This window comes from Pteropus vampyrus, unplaced genomic scaffold (genome assembly GCF_000151845.1).
Source record: "Pteropus vampyrus isolate Shadow unplaced genomic scaffold, Pvam_2.0 Scaffold97, whole genome shotgun sequence".
NCBI classification, from domain to species: Eukaryota; Metazoa; Chordata; class Mammalia; order Chiroptera; family Pteropodidae; genus Pteropus; species Pteropus vampyrus.
The window spans coordinates 1,853,688-1,874,725 of NW_011888878.1; the positions used below are offsets into that span (position 1 = coordinate 1,853,688).

The following is a 21,038-nucleotide window of genomic DNA, read 5'->3' on the forward strand; positions in this document are numbered from 1 at the left end:
GCAAGAGGGGCTGGGGCACGACCAGAAAGAGAAAGACGAACTGGGAGAGAGGAAAGAAAAGAAGAAAGAAAAAAATCAGATAGGTAGATAGATAGATGATAGATAATGGGGCGGGAGGGGGCGGGGGGAGAGAGAGAGAGAGAGAGAGAGAGAGAGAGAGAGAGAGAGAGAGAGAGAATATGAATGAGAATAGACGACCACAGACGGACACTCAGGCCTGGATCTGTGCAAAGGAAGAGGGTGAGCGCTAGCAAAACTCTTAGTGTCCCAGCCCGCCCCCTCCACACACACACCTCAGGCTTGAGTTATGTCTAGATGCCAAGTGAGTGGGCGAGGATGTCTTTTACAGGGTACTAAGGGATTCGAGAACAGCCAGGGTAGGGTGCCAGTTCCCAACTTGGAAGGAGACAGGAGGAGGAGGAATTTTCAGTAGCATGGCTTGTGGTCCACTGAGGCTCGCAGCCCGCGGCCCTTGGGATAGGGGAGACTATCAGCCCTCTCCGCTTGTGGTTCAGGTGGCGGGGCCGCAAATTGTTTCAGCCTACTCTCTGCCTGGCTTTGTGAATTTACTTCAACCAAGACGGTTTAAAAACAAACACGTGCAGCTTCTTCGCTGCACTATTTCGGCATCCGGGCTAGCGGCTTTCACAGGCCAGAGGCTCTGAGCAGTTCCCTCTGTAGCCCGCGTGGGCGGAGACTACTCTGCATATTCATCAGCACGTGGAACCGCGGATCGCGGACCGCGCATGCGTGCTGCCCTCCAGCCGCAGCCCCAGCGGCGGCAGACTTGGATAGCGCCCCGCTGGGCTGCAGGGTGACGCAACTATCCCCTAGAAGCGGATCACCGGGCTTCGGTGGAGGTGATGTGGAGAAGTCTTACTGTTCCACCCACACCCACCCCCAGATCTCGAGTTTATATATTTTCACGGAATTCTTCAGGACAAAAATCTCTCTTGACGAACAGACTCACTCACCCCTATACTTTCTTGTGGTTTTACCTTCCTCCACAACTTTCATTTTTCTTTGCCAGAGGCTAGGATTTTCCCGGATAAACAAACATTTTTAATAGGAATCAGGAGGTGTGCTTCTCTCGCCTTCTTTATGTCCTTATTTTTTCTATAGCTAATGGGAATTGGTACACAAAGGACAGCTGCATAATAATATATATTTTTTAAGTTTAAGGTCGCTTGCCTTTGAACTTGTGTGTGTTTTAAGATACTATCCCCATATGTTTATATCCAAACTTAATAGTTGATTCTCATGTACGCTCTACGTGAAAATATCACCGTGTATGTTTCACAGCCTGTGAATTCTCCAGCATGCGCTTAAAGAGATGCCCGGCAAACAATCTGGGGCAGCCAAAACATTGTTGACAGTTATAAGTCCCTAACATCTTCAGTACCAATTTCATTTCCATAGTAGATTGCTAAATCTGGTTTCTTATTCTTGAAAAACCCACTTCCAGTATAGCATTAATTGGAAACTTCATATCATTTTATTTCCTTGCTCTTAAAGTGGAAATATACCTTAGGAACTAATGCCAAAATTCAACATGTATGATAAAAATAGCCCCTGGTATAGCCTCATCCTGTTTCCTCTTGCTGAAGTAAAGACTTTGGAGCAAACTAGCCTTGCACAGATTAATGGAGAACATTGCTCATATTTTTGTGTATGTTATGTCATCATATATTTCCTCATACACTTTGAGGAAAAGGCTCTCACGTGTGATGTTAGAAAAAATTGACATTTTTATTTATTGTCTCAAACTAATGAATATCATTCAAAAAAATAGATTAGTGTAGTTACCCCATAAAGTCTTACTCTCTATACCTAACCAGTTAAAGTGGGCACATATTACTGATGATAAATGGGGTGGTAGAAAGCTGAAAAAGAACACCATGAATAATGTGAACCCTTGGTGGTTTGACTAGCATACGAGGGATAAATCTTTGCATTGCTACTCTACATTCAAGAATTTTAAAACCAGAGAGTGATATCAGATGTGAACAATTTTATGAAAACACTTTTTTTTTCCCTGATATGAACACATAGTTCTATAAGATCTATACTTGAGGCTAGGAGGAAGTGAGAACTCTGTACCTAGAGAGGAGATAAATTTGTAATCAGTATTTCAAGTTGAAAAAAAAAAAGAAAGAAATGTAACTTGGAAATGTCTAAAATCTGATGGCTTCATATCTAGTTCACAAATAATCAAAGGCACAAGCTCAGTGTCTTCATTTTTAATTTGCCAGAAAACATACAGTTTCCCAAACCATAAGCTGATGCTGCTCTATAAGGGCCAGGGCCTTCTCTAAGCTGCTTCCTGGAAACCAGGATGCTCAGGTACCAACTCTACCAGCACTGATTCACAAGAGGTCCAGGCCACCAATTATGTCTTGGCCTCTAAAAGGGAAAATGTGGAGAGTTTCTGGGCTGGGTGAGGTATTTGGGGAGTATAGTTCTGTTGCCAGCCCTTTAAAAATTCTGAGAAAATTTCACAATCAACAAATAAAAACATCTAAATGCCAGGCCCATCAGCAAAGAAGGTTAGTGCTATTTATATTGTCAGTTAAAGAAAAAAAAATGATAAGCATATGGGGCAATTGAAAGGTTACATCTTTCTTTTGGAGGTGGTTTGCTTCTTAAAGGTTAACTTGAATGCTTGACTTTAAAAAATCAAAATCATCAGCTGCAAATGCTTATAGCAGTTGGGGGTAGCTTTTGAAGAAGAAAACAAAGGATCTGAAATGTTTGAAAATTACTTAGCCCCCCTATAAATGATGCTTGTATATTTATGTGCTTACTCTATAAATGTACACACACACCACAATTTATTTCTCTTCATTTCTCAAATATGATTGCTTGTACTCAGGCATTTTTTGTTGACACAATATAACTTTTTAATAACTTGTTAGCTATTCTAATCATTTGACAGTATCCAGAATACAATGCAGTCAAAATATGAACCAGGATGGCTTTCTGCCTAAATCAAAATCCACAGCTACACATGGAAACCAGTCATTTGCAGCATCTTCAGCTCCTGCTAAATAGGGTCTAACAATATATTTCGCTGTTCACATTCATGTGTTTCAGAACCTAATAGCCCATGAAGAAAAGTATGAAGAATACATCTCAAGAAGCAGACATTAAAGGTACTAGCAAAAATAATAGACTACATTGAAGTTTGAACCATTATTTTAGATGACCTACATCATTAATGACTTTTCCTTTGTGGTGGGTGTTAGAAAAGAGAATGCATAAGGATGATTGGCATAAATATTGGCTTCTACTATAAAAGTTCCTTTCCTGTGAGTAAGATTATTCACAAACAAACACATAGTACTCCTCAAATGTTTATTTGGCCTTCAAAGTCTAAAAAGTATATAGTTAAAATATAGTTTTGAAGTAAATATTTACCCCTAAAGTTTATCTTTAAAATACTCTACTTAAATCGTATCTCATAGTATGATATTTAATAATTATGCTATGATATTAAAGTAAAAAAGGCAACAGGTATATAACAAATAATGAGATGTTTATATTTCCAAATTTGAATTCAAAACTATATTTAGAAAAATGCATTAATTTACTATCTTCCTAAATACACTAACAAAGTTACAAAAGTACTGTTGTTGTTGTTATTACCATCATTGTCATTATACTCATATCAGGCTCCCAGACATTCTGATCTCTAATGGGAAGGGGAAGGATTATTAATTGAGGTGTTTATCTTTCCTAGAGAGATGAGTTATCTTTATTCTTCTTTCTGTTTTTTGTTAATTTTTGATCTAGTGTCTGGAGTCACTTCAAATTCTACACTGTTAATCAATTTCAAACCTCCAAAGTCAATTGGAGACAGCTTTTGGTCTCAGGAATTTGGAGGGCTAGCAGCAATTCCTGCTTAGGTGTTTGGCTTCCTTAAATCTGGCAAAATCTTGCAAGGTGGCGCTCTTTTCGGGAAAGGTAGATATTTACTCTTACAATCACAATAACATTTTTTAAAAAATTAAACACCACCATTTCTAGTTTTTAATGTGCTACAGAAAGTTTACCAAATCTCTTCCTTAGCCAGTAAAATTTTGTTGACTAAAAGTGACAAATACAAATAGCAAGAAATCGAAGGACAAGTCAACAAATAATTTTAAGGAGAATTTAACATTTTAATTTTGTAATTGGTCAATGGTATACTGTGAAGAATTAATATCACTTTAAAATAAATGTGAGGATCTTAAGGGATTCTCGTCCTTTTGAGGGGTTGTCCTACTTGTTTTTCTCTTCTAAGCCAATATTGCCTGTGACTTTCTGAACTTACTTAGTATATTTTAAAGAAGCAGATCCAGATTCCTCCTTGCCCACCGTGAGATCAGTTTTGCCTCCTGTTTTGACACATTTACCCCTTATATGTACAGCCAAGGCCCTGATTTGTGATCTCCAGTTAGGTCGTCTGCTTAATGGGGTGATCATGCAAGCTACAACCAGAGACAAAGAGGCTTGCGTTTCTACCAGTGAAGCTAACTTCGAGGGAGCAGCATAGCTTGCAAATCTATCAAACTAAACTGCAAGAAAGACAATCTGATTTAGAGAAAAGGCGTTCCGCTACAGTCATTAAGCACAAGTAATTTAGATTTTTATATTGTCTCCTCATTTACAAATTTACTGTATCGACGCCAGCCAATGGAACGAATTTCTTAAGTAAATGAGAAATAAATAAAAGAGATAGAAAGATAATAAAATTACATAAAATAATTCTCTTCCCTAGATGTATTTTTGAGAGAACTAATAACTGTGGCAAAATTATAGCAATAATAACATATCATAGGAAGTAATTAATTTAAATTAGCATCATGTTTGAAGAAATATAAGTAAAACGTTTTATGGACGTTTACTTTTGTACAAAGGAAGGCCTGAAAAAGCATGCGTCGACATCCTGAAAATTAGTTATAGCCATAAATGGTTTAATTGAAGACTGCAGTTTAAAATATGATATTGTAAATCTGTAACTCGGTTTCAGCCTGGGGAATTTAATTTGGGGGGGGGCAGCAGAACCCTCTTCTGCAAGTTCATTTGCAACGCTGCAGAGCAAGCCCTAAGCTTCTGACAATTCGCCTACATTAATATTGATGTCGCCTGTGCAATCTATTTCTGTTATTTTTATGGTTGTTATTCTACGTCTGCAAAGGTCATTTAAATTATACTGCGGCCTAAAATTTGTTTCATAAATTTTGATATAAATACTAATTACACCCTCTCGGAGAGCCAGCAGGGTAGCGTTCATTTATCACGTTTATACGACCTGCAATGACAGAAAGGGAAGGCAGGGGAGACTGGAGAGATTTTCCAGAGAACCACTAAGGCTGTCAGAAAAGGCAGCAGGTTGCTGGGAGTGAAGAAGAAATTCCTACCACAATCACTGAGATTTAAGAATCTTTAATAAGGTACGAAAGGTTACCAAACAGTTCTGGAAACTAAAGTGTACATAACGAATTCTTCTAGCCATAAATATTGAATAGCTGTAACATGAATAAACCGTCCCTTTACATGCGGATAAATATGGAAACTAGGAATTATATACATTATGTGGTTGTATCTTTTGCCAAAAGCAACGGGACAGTTATAGTTTATATCTTTTTTTAATTTCACTTAACATAAACAAATGGAACAGTTTGACACGCAGATCCAGGCTCGTACTATACGAATTCTTGACAGGACGTGAAACAACATTTTACTGCACTAAAGTACTTAGACTTTGGGACAAAATGTTTCCACTTTATACAAAGAAAAAAAAAGCACATTAATACCAATAATATTCTGTTAGGTCGACGTGGAGACTGTAATTATACAAAGTAATTCACATTTTGGTACACATTTACTAGAACATTCTTGCCATTCAGTACAAACAGTTGGCTTTCGGCCGCCCACCCCCTCCCCCACCCCACCCTCCCAGCCCCTCCCCCCTCCCCAATGCAAAGACCACAACGCCACGATCCCTCCCGCCCGCTCCAACTGAGATATAACTATTTACAGAATCCAACAGTACAGTTTTAAGCTAATAATTCTGTATTTACAAGAATGCAAAGGAAAAAAAAAGCCTAAGCCTAGAGAGCCTGTTCCGTTTCTGGCGAGAAACTGGCCCTCAGGGTTGGCAGCATTTGGTCAGGTGGCCGCCTTCTCTTCGACTCCCCCTCCTGCCCCTTGGCTACCAAGCCTTGGCCAAAAAAAAAGGGGGGAGGGGAGGGGGTATAAAGAAAGAAAGGGAAAAGGGAAAAAGAAAGAAAAAGGAAAAAGGGGGAAATTTTCAAAGGTTTGGTGTTTTCTCTCTCTTACTCGGTCCTCAAAAAAATATATATGGATTGAGGGGTGGGGGAGGCTGTTTTGATTTGCAAGGTTCTTTCAGTAATATTTTGTATACGTGTGTGTATTCAGTCTCTTAAATAGCGTTTCGATCGGTGTTTTGTTTCTAATTTTAAACGTACCATTCATTAAAATTGGAAGAGAGCGCGCTGTGGCCGGCTGTGTGGTGGACCGCGGAGGAGGAGGGCGACAAGGAGCTGGTGGTCGGGTTGTCTGTGGAGGGAGACACGATGGTGGGCGGCGTGGAGGACTCGTAGCCAGAGCTGGCGGCAGGCGAAGGCTGTGAGCCCTGCGAGGAGGATTCGTGGACCTGCGGAAATAAAGTCACGTTTTTAAGGAGATAAAGAGCTGGAGCGGCAGAAGCCTATGATGAGTGAAGGCCTCGCACCGCCTTTACCCGGAGCCCTGGATCTCCTTGACCTCCAGGGAAGTCCCACCAGCGGGACGTGATTGCCCTGCCTCAGCCCTACAGGCAGGGCGACCGCCCCCCGCAACTACAAAAAAAAAACAGATCTGGAAAGAGGATGCTGGATATGGGGCTAGAACCCCAGATGGTCCCTCCCGCAGCCGGTGAACTTTGCTTGCTCAGGTCTACATACAGGACCCCAACTCTTATGCTAACGCTGCCTGCTACAATGGCGGCAGCTTCGGCAGCATTAACCAGCTAGGTGCAGCCCTCGCTCCCTCTCCGGGTCAAATTTAGTCGTGGCCTCTGCTGGAGTGTTAACTTCTTTTTATTTTTATTATTAAGTAGTAGATTTAGAGTGGTCTGGGAGCCCCCAGCCCCTTTTCCAGCTCCCGCCCTCTCTGTTCGCCCCACTCAAAGTGGAACCTTTGCCTTTCAGCCTCCGCGGGCTCCTGCCACCGGCCGGCTGCCTGCCACTCGCCACCGGATCCCGGCCAAAGAGTAGAGCGGACTCTTAGCTCACAGGCGGGCGGCGGGAGCGCGGTGATTACCTTCATGTGTTTGCGCAGAGAGCTGGGGTGCGTGTAGGACTTGTCGCACATCTTGCAAAGATAGGGCTTGTCACTCGTGTGCACGTGCATATGCTTCTTTCGGTCGCTACTATTGGCAAAGCGTCGGTCGCAGCCCTCGAACTCGCACTTGAAGGGCTTCTCTCCTGGCGTGAAAGGGAATAAAGAGAGAAATCTGATTAGAACAAACCCTGCTGCTATTTTTTTTTAATGTAAACAAATGGGAAAATAAAAACAAAAAAAAAAGTCAGCGGTCCAGGTTTAGCACTTGGAAAGCTCAAAAACCTGGTCTTCAATTAAGTCATGTATATGCAATGGATATATAAATATCTGAATTATTTTAACTCCTGATCTAATTAGATACAGATTTATTATTATTATTATTATTGTTGTTGTTGTTGTTGTTGTTGTTGTTGTAATTTTTAGATCCCAGAGTTGTAGCGGGTCTGGCTTCAGGTTTTTCTGCCCGGGGCTATTCAGACGACTTCAGGAGGCTCTACCTAGTTCTCGGTTTCTAATTTTCACATTCCGGGCTGATTCTCCTGCTGTTTTGCTCTTTCTCCTCCCCCACCCCTCCCCGACGCTCTGCGCCCCTCTTGTCACCTCCTACACCCCCCATCCTCACCCCCACCCCACAAACACACAGTCACTCACATTTTATAACGTAATCTGGGCCCAAACTACAGCACCGCAAATTTTTCTCTGACTGCGGGTTAAACCGTAAATTCCAAATGCAGTTCTCAGGAATCACCAGGGCAAACCAGAATAGGGAAGCAGACCGGATTCCCGATCTTTTTGGAGCAAGAGCCCCAGAATGGCCTGGCCCACCCAGACTACAAACCCGAGCTCGCCGCCAACTTTTCTTCTGTTTCCGACTGGTCTCTTTATTTTTAAAGGCCAACGCACAGAAATTGGTGTTTTGAAATCCATCTCATAGACTAACAAAAAAGACTGCCTTCCACCGGCTCTCCCGACTCAAGCCTACTCACGAACAAGTCACTGCTAAAATTGGGCTCTTTGAATATGCATAAGCCTCTAAAAGCCTCCTCAGGCCGGACTTTCACCACTCCCTCTCACCTTTCCGTCTTTCTGTTTGTGTTTCTTTCTATGCCCCTTCATTTGATCTCCTCCAATTTCCTCAGTTCCTTCCTTTGGGAAAGTCCTCACCAAGGTACGTAGAGAGGCATGTTGGCCGGAAGCAAACGTTTAGATTTAGAACTATCTGCAGCTGGAGCGGCCGGAACCTCTGCCGCCGCCACCAAGGACACCTCTCCCGGCTTCACGCGCACCAAGGACTCTGTAAAGCAGGGTTTGTCTCTGCTCTCCCGGCCATTTGTATTCTTCATTTAAAAATCTACATCCCTATCCTTCCCGTCCAATCCTTTCTTTACTTCTTCATAATTTCGAGCTTCAAACTAAAAACCAGTGTACACTTTCGCTGCCCGCCTGTGGAACCTGACGCCCAGACCAACCAAGGCCCCGTTTGTGCGCCTGACCACCAACTTTTGGATTTTCGGGTCCCAGGCCCACGATGGGGCGGGGGGATATGGAGGGTGTCAAGGACAGAGATTTCCGTACCTGTGTGCGTCCTTTTGTGGATCTTTAAGTTCTCGGAACGCGCGAAGACCTTGCCGCACCCAGGAAAGGGGCAGGGGAAGGGCTTCTCGCCCGTATGCACGCGGATGTGGTTGACCAGTTTGTATTTGGCTTTGAAGGGCTTGCCCTCGCGCGGACACTCCTCCCAGAAGCAGATGTGATTACTCTGCTCAGGTCCGCCGACGTGCTCCACGGTGACGTGCGTTACCAGCTCGTGCATGGTGCTGAAAGTTTTGTTGCACGACTTTTTTGGGTTAGCCAGCTGCTCCGGCTCGATCCACTTGCAGATAAGCTCCTGCTTGATGGGTTGGCGCATGTAGCGGAAAAAGGCTCCGGCGCCGTGATGCGCGGCCATGTTCACGTTCATGGGCCCGTAGCCGTGCAACTGCGGCGCGGCATAGTGCTCTGAACGCGGGCTGGTTACCTGGCCATACTGCTCGGGCCGCGGGTACATGTCCCCCGAGAAGCCAAGCCTCATCTGCCCGTTGACCACGTTGGGTGACGCGTGGCCCGCCGCCTGCTCGTGAAGGCCTGGGAAGAGGAGGTGGCCCGCGGCGTCCGTGTGGCCGTGTGGGCCCCCGAAGCCCCCAGCAGAAGCAGCGAACAAGCTGTGCTGCGCGCTGGCTGCCGCCGCCGCGTCGCCGAAGCCCCGGTTGCGGAACAGAAAGTCCCGCGTAGAGTTGAAGGCAGCGCTCGAGTAGGAGCCGACGTGGCCAGGGTGGTGGTGATGGCCAAGGGCAGCGGCAGCCGCGTAACCAGGTGCCTGCGACGTGAAGGCCGTCTGGCCGGCGGAGGCTAGCTCATGCGAGCTGGGGTTGAGCTTGAAGGCGCCCATGCCGTCGGCAAACGGGTTGATACCCAGGCCCACGTCGCGCTCGGACACGTCGCCTGCCGAGTGGTGGCGGGACGCGCCAAAGGTGGTCACGCCGATCGCGGGATACTGGGGGCCGGCATCCAGGAGCATCGTGGCTGCACGGGGCAAGCCCCGGCTTCCCCTGCCCCCCCCACCCTCGCCCGCCGAGGAGGGAAAACCAGGAGGAGGAGGAGGAGGAGGAGGTATGGGAGGCGGAAGGAGAGGAGGAAGAAAAAGAGGAGGGAGGAGGAGTCGACCCACCTCGCGAAGTCCTAGCCCGCAGGCTGAGGCGCCGGGCGCCGGGGAGCCTGCTTGGCCAAGCGCGCGGAAGCCGGACGGCTGCGGGCCTCGAGCGAGGCGGGCTCCGGCGCCGGCGGAACAAACCCCACCGCCCGGCTCGCACTTTCTCACCGCTCAGTCTCTGCAGAGAGGACCTTGTGTCAAGGCTGCCCAGGAAAAGGCATGGAGCATCTCAGCCCCCCCAAAAAACTTCCTGCCGGATTTGTAGCATAGAGGAATGTGAGCACCGGAGCTGCGACTGCTCGCTCGCTCTCCGCCTCGCGCCGTTCGCCCCTCCTCACTTCGCCCCTAGACCCTCGCCCTTTCTTTTCTCTCTCCCTCTCTCTCTCTTTTCTCTCAGGCTCGCCTCCTCGCTCCTTCACTCTCCTTTTTTCCCCCTCTGCTTTTTGCAAAAAAAAAAAAATATATATATATATATATATATAATGATGATGATGATGATGATGATGAAAAGGGGGGGGTAGGAAAAAGAAAGAAAGAAAAAGCCAAAGAAAAGGCGCAAATCATGCACAATATTGTCTTTTGCGGTTTATCTTCCTGGGGAGAAACTTTCACCTCCTCAGCCGGGCGGTGAGCGCGAGACTGATAGCAGCAATCATTCCTGCAGATAAATGAATTGAAAGGAAGACACCGTCCCCCCCCTTGATGAATGGGAGCAGGGGGGAGGTGTCACGTGCTGCTGACGCGGGAGCCCATTGGTGCGTTCACACTCCCCCCGCCCGCGGCCGCCGCGCCAACGGAGGGCGCGCCGAGGCGCCGCGCTCCGTTCATTGGCCCGCCCGCCTCATCAATCCCAGGTATTGTAAAGCGCTTGACATCCCCTTTTGACAAACCCGGCTGCCAGGAGTAGCAACTTTTTTTAACCAAATTTTTTCCCTCTTCTCATGGAAAAAAAAAAAAAATGCCACGATTCCTTTTTCTTTCCGCAGTCATAAATATTTTCTCTTTCCTTATCCTTTTCCCTCTCCCACTCTGTCTCTATCATCTAGCTTATCTCTCTTCCTCTCTTTCTCTATCTTGTCTTTCTTCAGACCTGCTCTTAGCTGAGCGATTAGCGACTTCGGGAGTCTCCGGGACCAGGAGGCGGGGATGGGACTGGTAAACACAGCTAAGGCACTTCCAGAATGTCCCGATTCAGCAACTTTTCTTTTCTTTCTTTCCCCGTCTTCCCCCCTCCCCCTTTCAATGGCAGCAAAGAAGGCTTTTGTTATTTGCTCCTTTTGAAGTTTGCTTCCCTCTTGCCTCTTCGCCCTCCTGTTTATAATTTAAGATCTCGGGAGCACATGGACACTCACTATCTTTTTACAAGAAATGTGATTTCTCAGGATAACCGGTTGCCTCGATTTTCTTATTTTTATCAAATCATCAGGTTTTCTGGATCCTCCCCTCCTCCAAATAAGCACAGGTGGATGAGAGCTCTTAACTTTCCTGGTCATTGAAGTTTGGGTTTTTTTTAAGTGGCAGATTGGAAATATTGTTGCCTATTTTTCGTGTTTCATCTCCTGTGTTATTCTTCTCTTTTCTCCCTTTTCCCCTAGTCTCCTTCGTCTGCTCCCCTAACCCCCGCCTTCTGAACTCCTGTTCCCAACCAGGGCCCCTTCATTCAGGTAAAACTGTAAATTTCCCAACGTGCCATTGTTTTTCGGGACTGTCCAAAGCTCCCTAGAAATCCTCGAATACTTTTTTGGTATTTAAATCCTCGGTAGATAGAACCAATGTAAATTTTGTGACATTCAAACCTTTTCTAGTTCACAAATCAGTCACCCTTGTCACAGTTATTGAAATTCCGCAACTCGCCACACCAGGACGGTGGAAAAAGCGGGCGCGGTCTTTGTTGCCGACCAGGCTTTTGATCGCCAGAGAAAATTTACTTACCTTCAGATGAGTGAGCAGAAAAAGAAATAACACTCCCTTTGATTTAGTTAGGAAAATGCAGACATTTGGATTCAGTGCAAACATACAACACTCGCTTGTTTTCGTGATGCGGCCCTCGATTAACCTGTCTTTGCCCAGCGCAAAGTCTATTCAACAACTGTGCGTAGTTGCTTTTTGTCCCATCCACAAAGAGCCATTGACCATATATTAAAATGATTGTTGAAAGGTAGAGGAGTATGGCACTTAAAAGCAGGAAAAAAATCCCTGTGACTCAATCAATTAAGGCGAATAACATTTATGCATTTCAAAAATGCACAAGGATGGGGTGGCGGGATTGGGGGAAGAAGGTTGCATTTCTCCGCAGCTCTGTTTAAAACCCTGCAGTCTGGGCTCAAGCGTCTGCATATTCATTAGGTCTAATTATTTTCTAGTAAGGAAAACACAAAAAGCCAAGAGTCGGAATCCTTCAATTTGCCCTTTGTTTCTAACTTCATTTGGCTTATTTGCAGCTGAATCAGAGCCCTAAACTCTTTTCTCAGACAAAGAAATCTCAGCTCATCCTTTCAGGAGCGCCCCGTTAGGAAACTCACCAGCGCCCGGGAGGGAGGAAAATGAAAATGAATATGTTTTGCCCAGTTTCCCGCCTTAGCTGCAAGGCAGGGGAGGCAGGAGCGGTGTTGGCCGCTCCTCGTTTTCCTGGTTCTCTAATCTTTTCATCGGCTAGATTCTCACTTGGGGTTGGTGAGCTGAGCTCCCCTTTCCCTTGGGCTATCCCTGCTCAAAACTCCACTTGTATATTTGGGATGGTTTCTCAGTGTCTGAAGAAACCTGACCGAGTATTTGCACTTGTGCTGGAAAATAAAAATTTGAGAAAAAATATATTTTATCCCCAACAACAGGTCTGAATGCAGCAGCCCAGCATTCCCCACCAATTTAGAGATTGAGAATCGCAAAGGTTGGGAATGGAAGGAAAAGGTTGGCACTTGAGCAGTGGTTTAACAACAACAACAACAGCAGCAGCAATAAATAACTATACACTTTGAGTGGCTCAATATATCTTTTTTGAACAAAGTGTTTTCTGCTGCCTGCAAAGGGAGGCTGTTTCCTCCCTCCAGTGCAGTTGTAAAAACCTTATCTGCAAGAAGTTTTCTCTAGAGGCTGCACTGCCCTCACTAAAGAGAACAAATATTGAACCCACCTCGCCTGTCTTTCAAAAAAACGAGGGAGGGGACATGAGGGGGAAGGGTAACCATTGGGAGGGGGAGAGGGAAAATAATTGCTCAAAAAAGAAAAGTCAGTCTTCTCCTCTCCAGTCCGTGGAAAATCCAAGGGGGACGTTGACAAGAGGGTATTTTTAGGAAACGCATCCAAATACACAGGATAAGAGTCAATGTGGTGGTGGTGGAGGGGGGGAAAGTTGTGGATTGTAGAAGTTATCAAGTGGGATTTGCGGCGCTCTCTGCAGGAAACGCGAACGGCTCCAGTTCAAAGCCACATGCACCAACGTGACATATAAGCCATTAAAATATCATCCTGACGGCTCATTTCTGCTTCATCATACATTCCCTAACTGCTTCCTGAAAACTGGAAAAGGAGAAATGAAGGATGACCGCCTCGCTGGAACCACAAAAGAGAGGCTTAGAGGGGTTTGTGGTCCCCCCTAAGCCACCCCAAAGTGATATGCAGAAATGAGGCGATCTCAGCAACAGGTGGAGAGGGGTAAGTGCGTGAGTCCAGGGGGCAGACCGAAGGGACCTGTACTCCCAGCAGTTTGGTAGCAAGCGATCTTATGGGGGGGGGCGCGGGGGGAGAAGGGTTATTGGCACCCAAACCCCGCTGGGGAAAGAGGCCCAACTAGACTTTCTCCCCCAATCCCCTCCTTCTTTAGCCCCCCAATCGTGGGTATAAGCCCCACCCCACTGACATTGAGGGGAGGAGGGGGCCTTTCCGCCGAAGGGGCAGCGCTGGAGGGGTCCATTCCTTCTTCCCAGGAAAGACGGCGGGAGGAGGAGGGGTGACAAGGGGAATGAATGGAGTTCCCAGTGGCACGGGGACCAAAAGCAGCATGTTGCCCGCCCGCCCTACCTACCTCCCCACCTAGTAAATTTCCTGGTTGTCCCATCGTGGGCACAAGAAGGGGAGTCGTGGCCCTGAGCTTCCCTCGCGCGGAAAGAGCCGGCCCGCGCCAGGACCGGGTCCCTCCAGGCAGCTTCTTTGCTCTGCCCCCACGAGTATGGCAGGGAGGGACTCGGCTTCTCCTCCCCAGGGTCAAAGGACCCAAGTTAGCCTAGGCGGCAGCAAGTTGATGGAACTCCTCCCAAACCTGACGGCGGATGCTGGCTGAGTCAGGCTCGGGGCTAGGTTCCTCGCCCTCGCACATCCTGGTCCTGCCTCAGGACGCAGACCGCTGGGATCCGCTCTCTGCTCGCCGCCCGCCGTGGGTTTCAGACTTGGCTTTCTTTCTCTCGAGTGCGATCGAGGGCTACAATTAGCTCTCTGGGGAGCAGGCCGTAGCCACCCAGGATTCTGGGCACTACCCTAGACACTTAGGGACCCTGGAAATTAGGAGCAAGAGAGGCGGGAACAGAGTCAAGCTGTGAAAGAAAGCTAGGACTGCCTCAAAGGCTTGACTGGAAAGTTTGGAGTTGATGAATGGTCCGTGGGACAGCTGGGAGCCAGCAAGGTCTTAGGAATTGAGAGGGAGTGTTGGAAGGCTGCACTTTGGCTGCCACCATCTTCGGAAAACCCCCTTTGGGTTTCCAAGGTCATATGTCTCCCTGCTTTCCGACACCATTGGCCGCACAGCCACCCACGAGGAGGCACCACCTTTTCTTCCTCTATCTAGACGATGGCAGATTGAGGGGGATGTTTCAAAGGGACGGTTAAATATCTATGCTGATCCTTCAGGCGACTCACTAATGCAGACTCTACTCTGGGCATATGGAGGCCGGAACTAGGGAAACTCAGGCTCTTTCCTCTAGGGAAGAGAAGACTGAGAAAAGGCCGTCGCACAACCTAGCCTCGCAGCGCAACTTCCTGGTATTTGAGAGCCCGATGGAGGGGAACCAGGGAGGTGCCCTGTGGGGATAAGTGGGGAGCCTTTTTGGCTTTGATTTGAGAGCTCTCAGACAGTCCGCAGGGCCCCTGTTCTGCACCCTCGCTGAACTGTGGCGGAGAGGCAAGCATGCCTTTGCCTAGAGCCTGCGGATTAACCAGTGTGGAGCCGCGTTGAAGGCTTAGGGACTAGAGCTATTAGCTTGGGAAGCAGACTGCAGGTGACCTCTGACCTTAAGCAGGCCTGCACAGACTGGGGTGAACCCACAACGTGCAATCGGGATGTTCCCCCAAAGAAAAATGGTGCCTTTTGCATGTACCCACCAGCGTACCTTCTTGGCTCTCCCTCAGCATGATCAATTACTAGGACTGGCTGGCACCCTTTCTTCTTCTCCAGATGTGGGAATGCAGGCAAACTCCAATAATTCTCCAGATTGTGCTCCTGACTGGTGATTCACTGGCAGAGCTGGTATAAGGAGACAAGTCAGAAGCGATCATTTGAGGAAAATCAAGCTATGCATTTTCAGGACTTTTAAATCCTTGGATTGGTGAGGATCTCAGGTCCAGGGACAAAGGGATTGTTCCTTGGTTCTTTTACCCCTCCTTCAGTGAGATGACTAGTTTACTAAGCGTGGTCAGAATCTGAACCAAAGAAGAAGATATTTACCCTGTTTCTCTGTACTGGCTGGTGATGGAGCTGCTACAGAGAGCAGTTTAAGTTTCCGGTAGCATGCCTGAAGTCCAGCCTCTGCAACACTTGTTTGCATGCTCATGAGTGTGTAATTCACAAAAGACTGTCAGGACATGGGGGTGGAAGTGACCCAGGCCTCTTAAAGGGAGGGCTGGAGCAGCACTGTAGGTGGACAGAGTTCCTCTGGGAAATTTGTGCTCATTTTCCTCTGAAGCAAAAAAGTAAATTCTATTAGTTCTGACCAACCAGGACTTTTCTGTGCCAGACATTCTGCCATGAGGAAATTTTAGAACAAGGGAAGCCCAGCATGCTACCCTGTTGTATGAATGCAAAGTTGGACCTCCTTTATATCCATATTCAGATTTGTGCAGGAAGAATTTTATTACTCTTGGGGATGGATGCATTTTGGTTAGAAATAATTGAAAATAAATAAAGCCCTCTGGGAAAAGATGAGTCTACTCCACCCATACACCCCTTAGGCTTAAACCTACAAAAGAAGGTAGAGGGAAGAGTAAAAACACCTAAGCTAGTTTAAGCCCAGGATGGGGTTTGAGGGAGAGAGAAAGAGATCTTTGAACATACAGAACTAGAAAGCTTTTGAGATAGCAGAGCCCCACTTGGATTTGCCCTGTGGTTCAACAAGTTAAACAACTGCTGTTATGTGGGTTGGAGTGTCAAGACAGGAAGAGTTCCTCATTGACAGAGGGCTTACTGTGTTTGTCCAGCCTGAGACCTTTTCAATGAATGTTTGTCTTTCTAGGCCAAATTGAGGGCTGGGGCTGGGCAGATCGCCCCTGTTTGGCTGCTCCACTGCCTTTAGCCTCGCCTGACAGTTGCAAAGGTCCCCAGGGTGGGTTTCCGGCTTTGAGATGACCAAAGGCTTGGCAGCTCTATCCACAAAGTGAATCTGATAAGGAATGCAAATTTGGGGGGGCAGGGAGGGTAGGGCAAATTGTTTCAGACCTTCTAAAATAAGAAATGTGACAGCCAGGACCAGATGATATAAATGATATCTTTTTTATCCTCCAAAGTCTTGTGAATTTTATTTTGACTTTGAAAAATCAACTAGTGATGGCTTTCAAATAGGTCTGAGGGGAGGAAGCCATGTGAGGGATTCCACACCACCAGAGCAGAACAGGACCTACAAATCTGCAAATAAAATCCCTTCCTCTCAGTTCCAACAGTTATAACACCTTTTTAATCTGCTAACAACCCAGAGGACTTCCAGCCCTCCATTATATTTCACTAAACTCAATTAATAATAAAGAAAATAGTGGGGATTTCTCTTACAATAAATTCAAATTCTAGAAGTTAGTGGTGTTTGAACTCTGACTGACTAAAAGAGTGCTTAATTCTACCTGCAAGGGAGATCAACAAATAAGTTTCAGATAAAAATCTATTTGAGAAATGATGATTTTAATATTTTTTATCATCAAGCATATATTGTTTTGTGATAAATATAGGTAGTTCCAAGCAGAGTTCTTTTCTTTCACTTCTAAATTCGAAAGAAAGACTGAAAGACTCTTCAGACCAATGCCTTCTTTTGCTCATACATTCAGGCCACACAACCTTGTCATACAAATATGTACAAATTATTTAACTAGTGACTGTCCCTTTTTTATTCCCTAACAGATTCAAAGTCAGAAAATGAGATACAAGACTTCCTTGGTGATGAGGAAACGTTTACGGCTTTATCGAAATGTCCTAAAAGAGTCAAGTAAGTTAAAATATTCTTTTGAATGTTGGTTTGCTGAAGTTTTTTCATTTTAGTTTTTTTAATAGGAAGTTATGTTTTCTCTTTTGCTTATGTTAGGCTGTGACTTTGGGGGTGTTTCTTGAGTTCAAATGAAACTTAGAAAAACACCTTGGTGTCTGATGCATTTGCACACAAATCAGCAACACAAGGTCCTACCAGCAGCCGATTAATCCCTGTCAGTGCCTACTCATCTGGACATTCTAGAATTAATATTTGACGACTCTCTCATTGAAACAACCACCCTTGACCTTCTGCAGTTCCACTGTCACATTATTCTATGACATATTCATCTTGAATTCATTTCCAGATGATTTGATTGGAATGAGGTTTGACATATATTGGCTTTCATAAAAGGAGCAGACTTTGATCTTGGTGATGGGGTTTACATGATATGCATCATCTTTACCAGAGACACCAGCCTTCTGCAATGTGGTGGCAACGACATTCCCACAATGTGGTGTCTGAACGGGGAGTGACTGACAGCTGCTCAGTCAGGAATACCTTCATTGTGAAGAATTTAATTTAATATTCCATTTTGAATAAGCATATGATTTAGGGCAGGGTGTTTCCCCTTCCAGGCGTCTAGTTTTCCTCATTTCTACTATACCACCAGCTGATGGTTGCCTCCAAGGTGTTTCTGTGTTGGTAGAAAAAATAACCTTCTTAACAAAAGTTAAATGACCACTCAGGAAATAGCTCTCTTCTATTATTTTGGGATGCTTTGGTGGCAGAATTCTCAAGAGAGGTGTGGTTATTGTGTAAATTCAGTTGTTTTTTTTTCTTCAGTGCTGTTCTAAAAGATCTTTAGCCATGTTTTTTAATCTTTTGTTGAAAAATGTTTTGCAGAACCATTGCTTGAAAATTAAATTCTATCCAAGTATATTTTCTTTCATACTCAGTTCCATTAATGACGATAAAAGTACAAACTTGCATAGCAGAGGAGAGAAATATTCTTTGTACAATTTGTGCTTGGACATAGGAAAGGCTTCTGGGGCTTAACTTATTTAATTTTTTTTCCCCATAAGAATAAAGATAACATTTCACTTCTAGAATCCTGAAGCCTCTCTGTGAAAAGCCTATGAAGAGATTTGGCCTTAGTCTGGGGTGGCAACCTGGTCAGAAACAAGTAAAATATTGAACAGATGGCTGCTGATCTAGATGCAGAAGATCCAAGCAATGAAGCTAGTGCTTGGCCAGGCTCTGTGCAGTAGCCCTCAACTCCTAGGATCTTGCTTTGGGCATAACCTGTAATGGATAATCATTACTTAGCATTATTTAAAAGATCCAAACGGGCAAAATAGCCCAGTTGTGGATCTTAAATTTTCTTCAATATTTACCTTTCCAAGGGAGAGAGGTCAGACATTCCACCATTTAAGCTAGCGATGTGAGGAGCTCTGCTAATGATAGGATCACGAAATGTCATATTTCTATACAGACAGGTTAGAAAATCAGTTTAGTTTATGCTGTTGAATTGACCTGACTGGGGCCAACAAGGGTGCTTAGGGCATAATTCTGGGCACTGGAGGGATGTTTAGAGTCTATTGGTAAAACCTGCTCTAAACAGGCCTCCATGGCTTCTTCACCTCTGTTGAAGATCTCTAGGCTGCAGAATGTGTCTTTTTTTCCCCCTGCAAATCAAGCAGGAAAGTGAACTCAACAATGCTATCTATATACCACAGAATGGTTAGGAATGAAATGTTCCAGCTAAGCACTTGGTAAGGTGGGTAAATGTGGTAAAATAAATTTCTGAAAGAAAATTCTGACCACCACTGAGGGGACACTACTCCTCAACCTGTCCAATCAATAATCAATGAAACTTAAACTTCCTGCTACCTGGGCACTGGAAGACTCAAAGGAATCACTCTGAAATCTAAAATATGCCTCTCTGACATTGGTACCACCCCCCACCCCCGCCCATCCTCTGCGGTTAGCTGGATATTGCTTTGGTGCTTATTTCAGAGATATGCCTTGAAGACCCTTATGTAATTGTCCAAAGTTTTCTGTCTATCAATTTTAGTGGGTGAAATGGATTTTCTTCTCTCTACCTCTCTCTCTGAGGAAATGTCCCTGTGGGAGAATGCCTGGTCTTCTAACTATGTTTAGCCAACCAAGGTGTGAACCATGTGGCTCCAAGGAACTTGCGAGGCTCAGGCAACCTTAGGATGGGTCCAGATATTTTCAGTTCTTCAAGAGAAAGCTGCATCTGGGAGGGAGCTCCATGGGGCCAGGTAACTGTCAGTGAATTTGGCTGAATCAGATGTATCTGCACTTTTGCTGTTGGCACAAAAAGCCATACACATGTTCAAAGCTTTTCAAGGGTAAAGTTAGTAAGAGAGAGTATTTAGTGTACTAGTTTCTGCTTTGTATTCCTAGAGTCCACAAAGTTAATGCTTAGAATTCAGGGGGTCTGCAAATGAACAGAAAAAAAATACACCTTTATTTTCACCTCCTTCCAATGGAAAGTTATCAATTTCTTCTATTATGAGTGTGGGCAACAAACACAGGACTATTAGAATTCACTGGCTTCACTAGGCTTCCAAAAGTGTCCACAGCCTAAAATAACTTGAATACTTGAATACCCTTGTTCATTACTGTTATTCAAGCTTTTGATACAGGTAGGGTATACACAAACACACACACACACATTTATTTATTAAAGATATCCATTTTTGTGCAAATCCAAATTTTAATTGAAGTCAACATGGATGGTGAGTTTGACAAACATCCTGAACAGTAAGTAGGTTGTAGATACCATAGGTTCTAGTAGGAAAGAAAATATTTAATAAGTGCTGGACTACCCTGCACTTAGGCCTGAGTGCTACAGGAGTTGATTAAGTTCTCTGTTGAAGGATGCTTAGAGAAACAGCTGGGCAAGAGGTCACAGGGAAGAACACACACACATTTGGGATTTTGGTTTTGGTTTTTGTTATTTTCCCAGCCCATTGTGTGTTCACCAACTACACCACTCAATAGACACATTGGGGAGCCTTGAAACCACTCACTGAGACAAACCTGACTAGACTTGGAGGAAAGGAAAACAGGGCAGGAGATCAGAGAGGAAGTGCCTATAGACAGAGGATGAGTGTGGGACAATACCCGAAAGTGAGTGTGGGAGAGGGTGAAGCCAGGAAAAAAGACAAATCCTGAACTTCTAGGCTCAATATTGTTGTGAAAACCCTTGGTTTCCAGAGCAGAAGGGATTCAGCTGTCAAATGCTCTCCTTCAACTTTTTTTTTTTTTAATGCTAACTTTGCATCTATTTGGTAGAGTTGCTTAAGCTCTTCCGGCTGGAGGAGCAGAAAGACCTGCACTTGTCAAAGCCTAGGAAAATTGTTGTGGAAGTTAATCCCTCGCTAAAATGCTCCATGAGAGGGAACAATGCATTAGACGAAGAAAGTCTCAAAGAACCTGCCAACCATTATAAATAAGTTAATTATTTTTAAAATTTAAAGGGGAAAAAAAAGCTTATTTACTGACCAGGAAGTGTACTAGATTAGTCTTTGCTTCTGGGGATAGATGGGGCAGCTCAATCAACCTTGAGTCAGAGTTCCTCGTAATCTGTCCAAACTTCTCACCTGTGCTAGGGG

General features: G+C 45.2%; 2 protein-coding genes across 4 annotated transcripts in view; one reads left to right on the forward strand and one right to left on the reverse strand.

Annotated features, from left to right (window-relative positions):
- Positions 1-5,945: 5,945 nt before the first annotated feature.
- Positions 5,946-9,953, reverse strand: ZIC1 (Zic family member 1). Its single transcript, XM_011364430.1, has 3 exons — positions 8,905-9,953; positions 7,309-7,472; positions 5,946-6,661 (listed from the first exon to the last, which is right to left on the reverse strand). Exons 1-3 carry the CDS (start codon positions 9,884-9,886, stop codon positions 6,464-6,466), a joined length of 1,344 nt encoding a protein of 447 aa, XP_011362732.1. The 5' UTR covers positions 9,887-9,953; the 3' UTR covers positions 5,946-6,463.
- Positions 9,954-13,213: 3,260 nt separating this feature from the next.
- The window catches only part of ZIC4 (Zic family member 4), a 20,557-nt gene continuing 12,732 nt past the window's right edge, over positions 13,214-21,038 (forward strand). For 2 of the 3 annotated variants that reach the window (XM_011364431.1, XM_011364433.1), the window contains exons 1-2: positions 13,214-13,669; positions 17,328-17,412. In XM_011364431.1, the coding sequence (XP_011362733.1) occupies positions 17,343-17,412 (70 nt within the window). In that variant the 5' untranslated portion in view covers positions 13,214-13,669; positions 17,328-17,342. Of the gene's footprint in view, positions 13,670-14,653; positions 14,706-16,297; positions 16,306-17,327; positions 17,413-21,038 lie in introns of those variants that run through there. The other variant, XM_011364432.1, reaches the window with a different exon arrangement.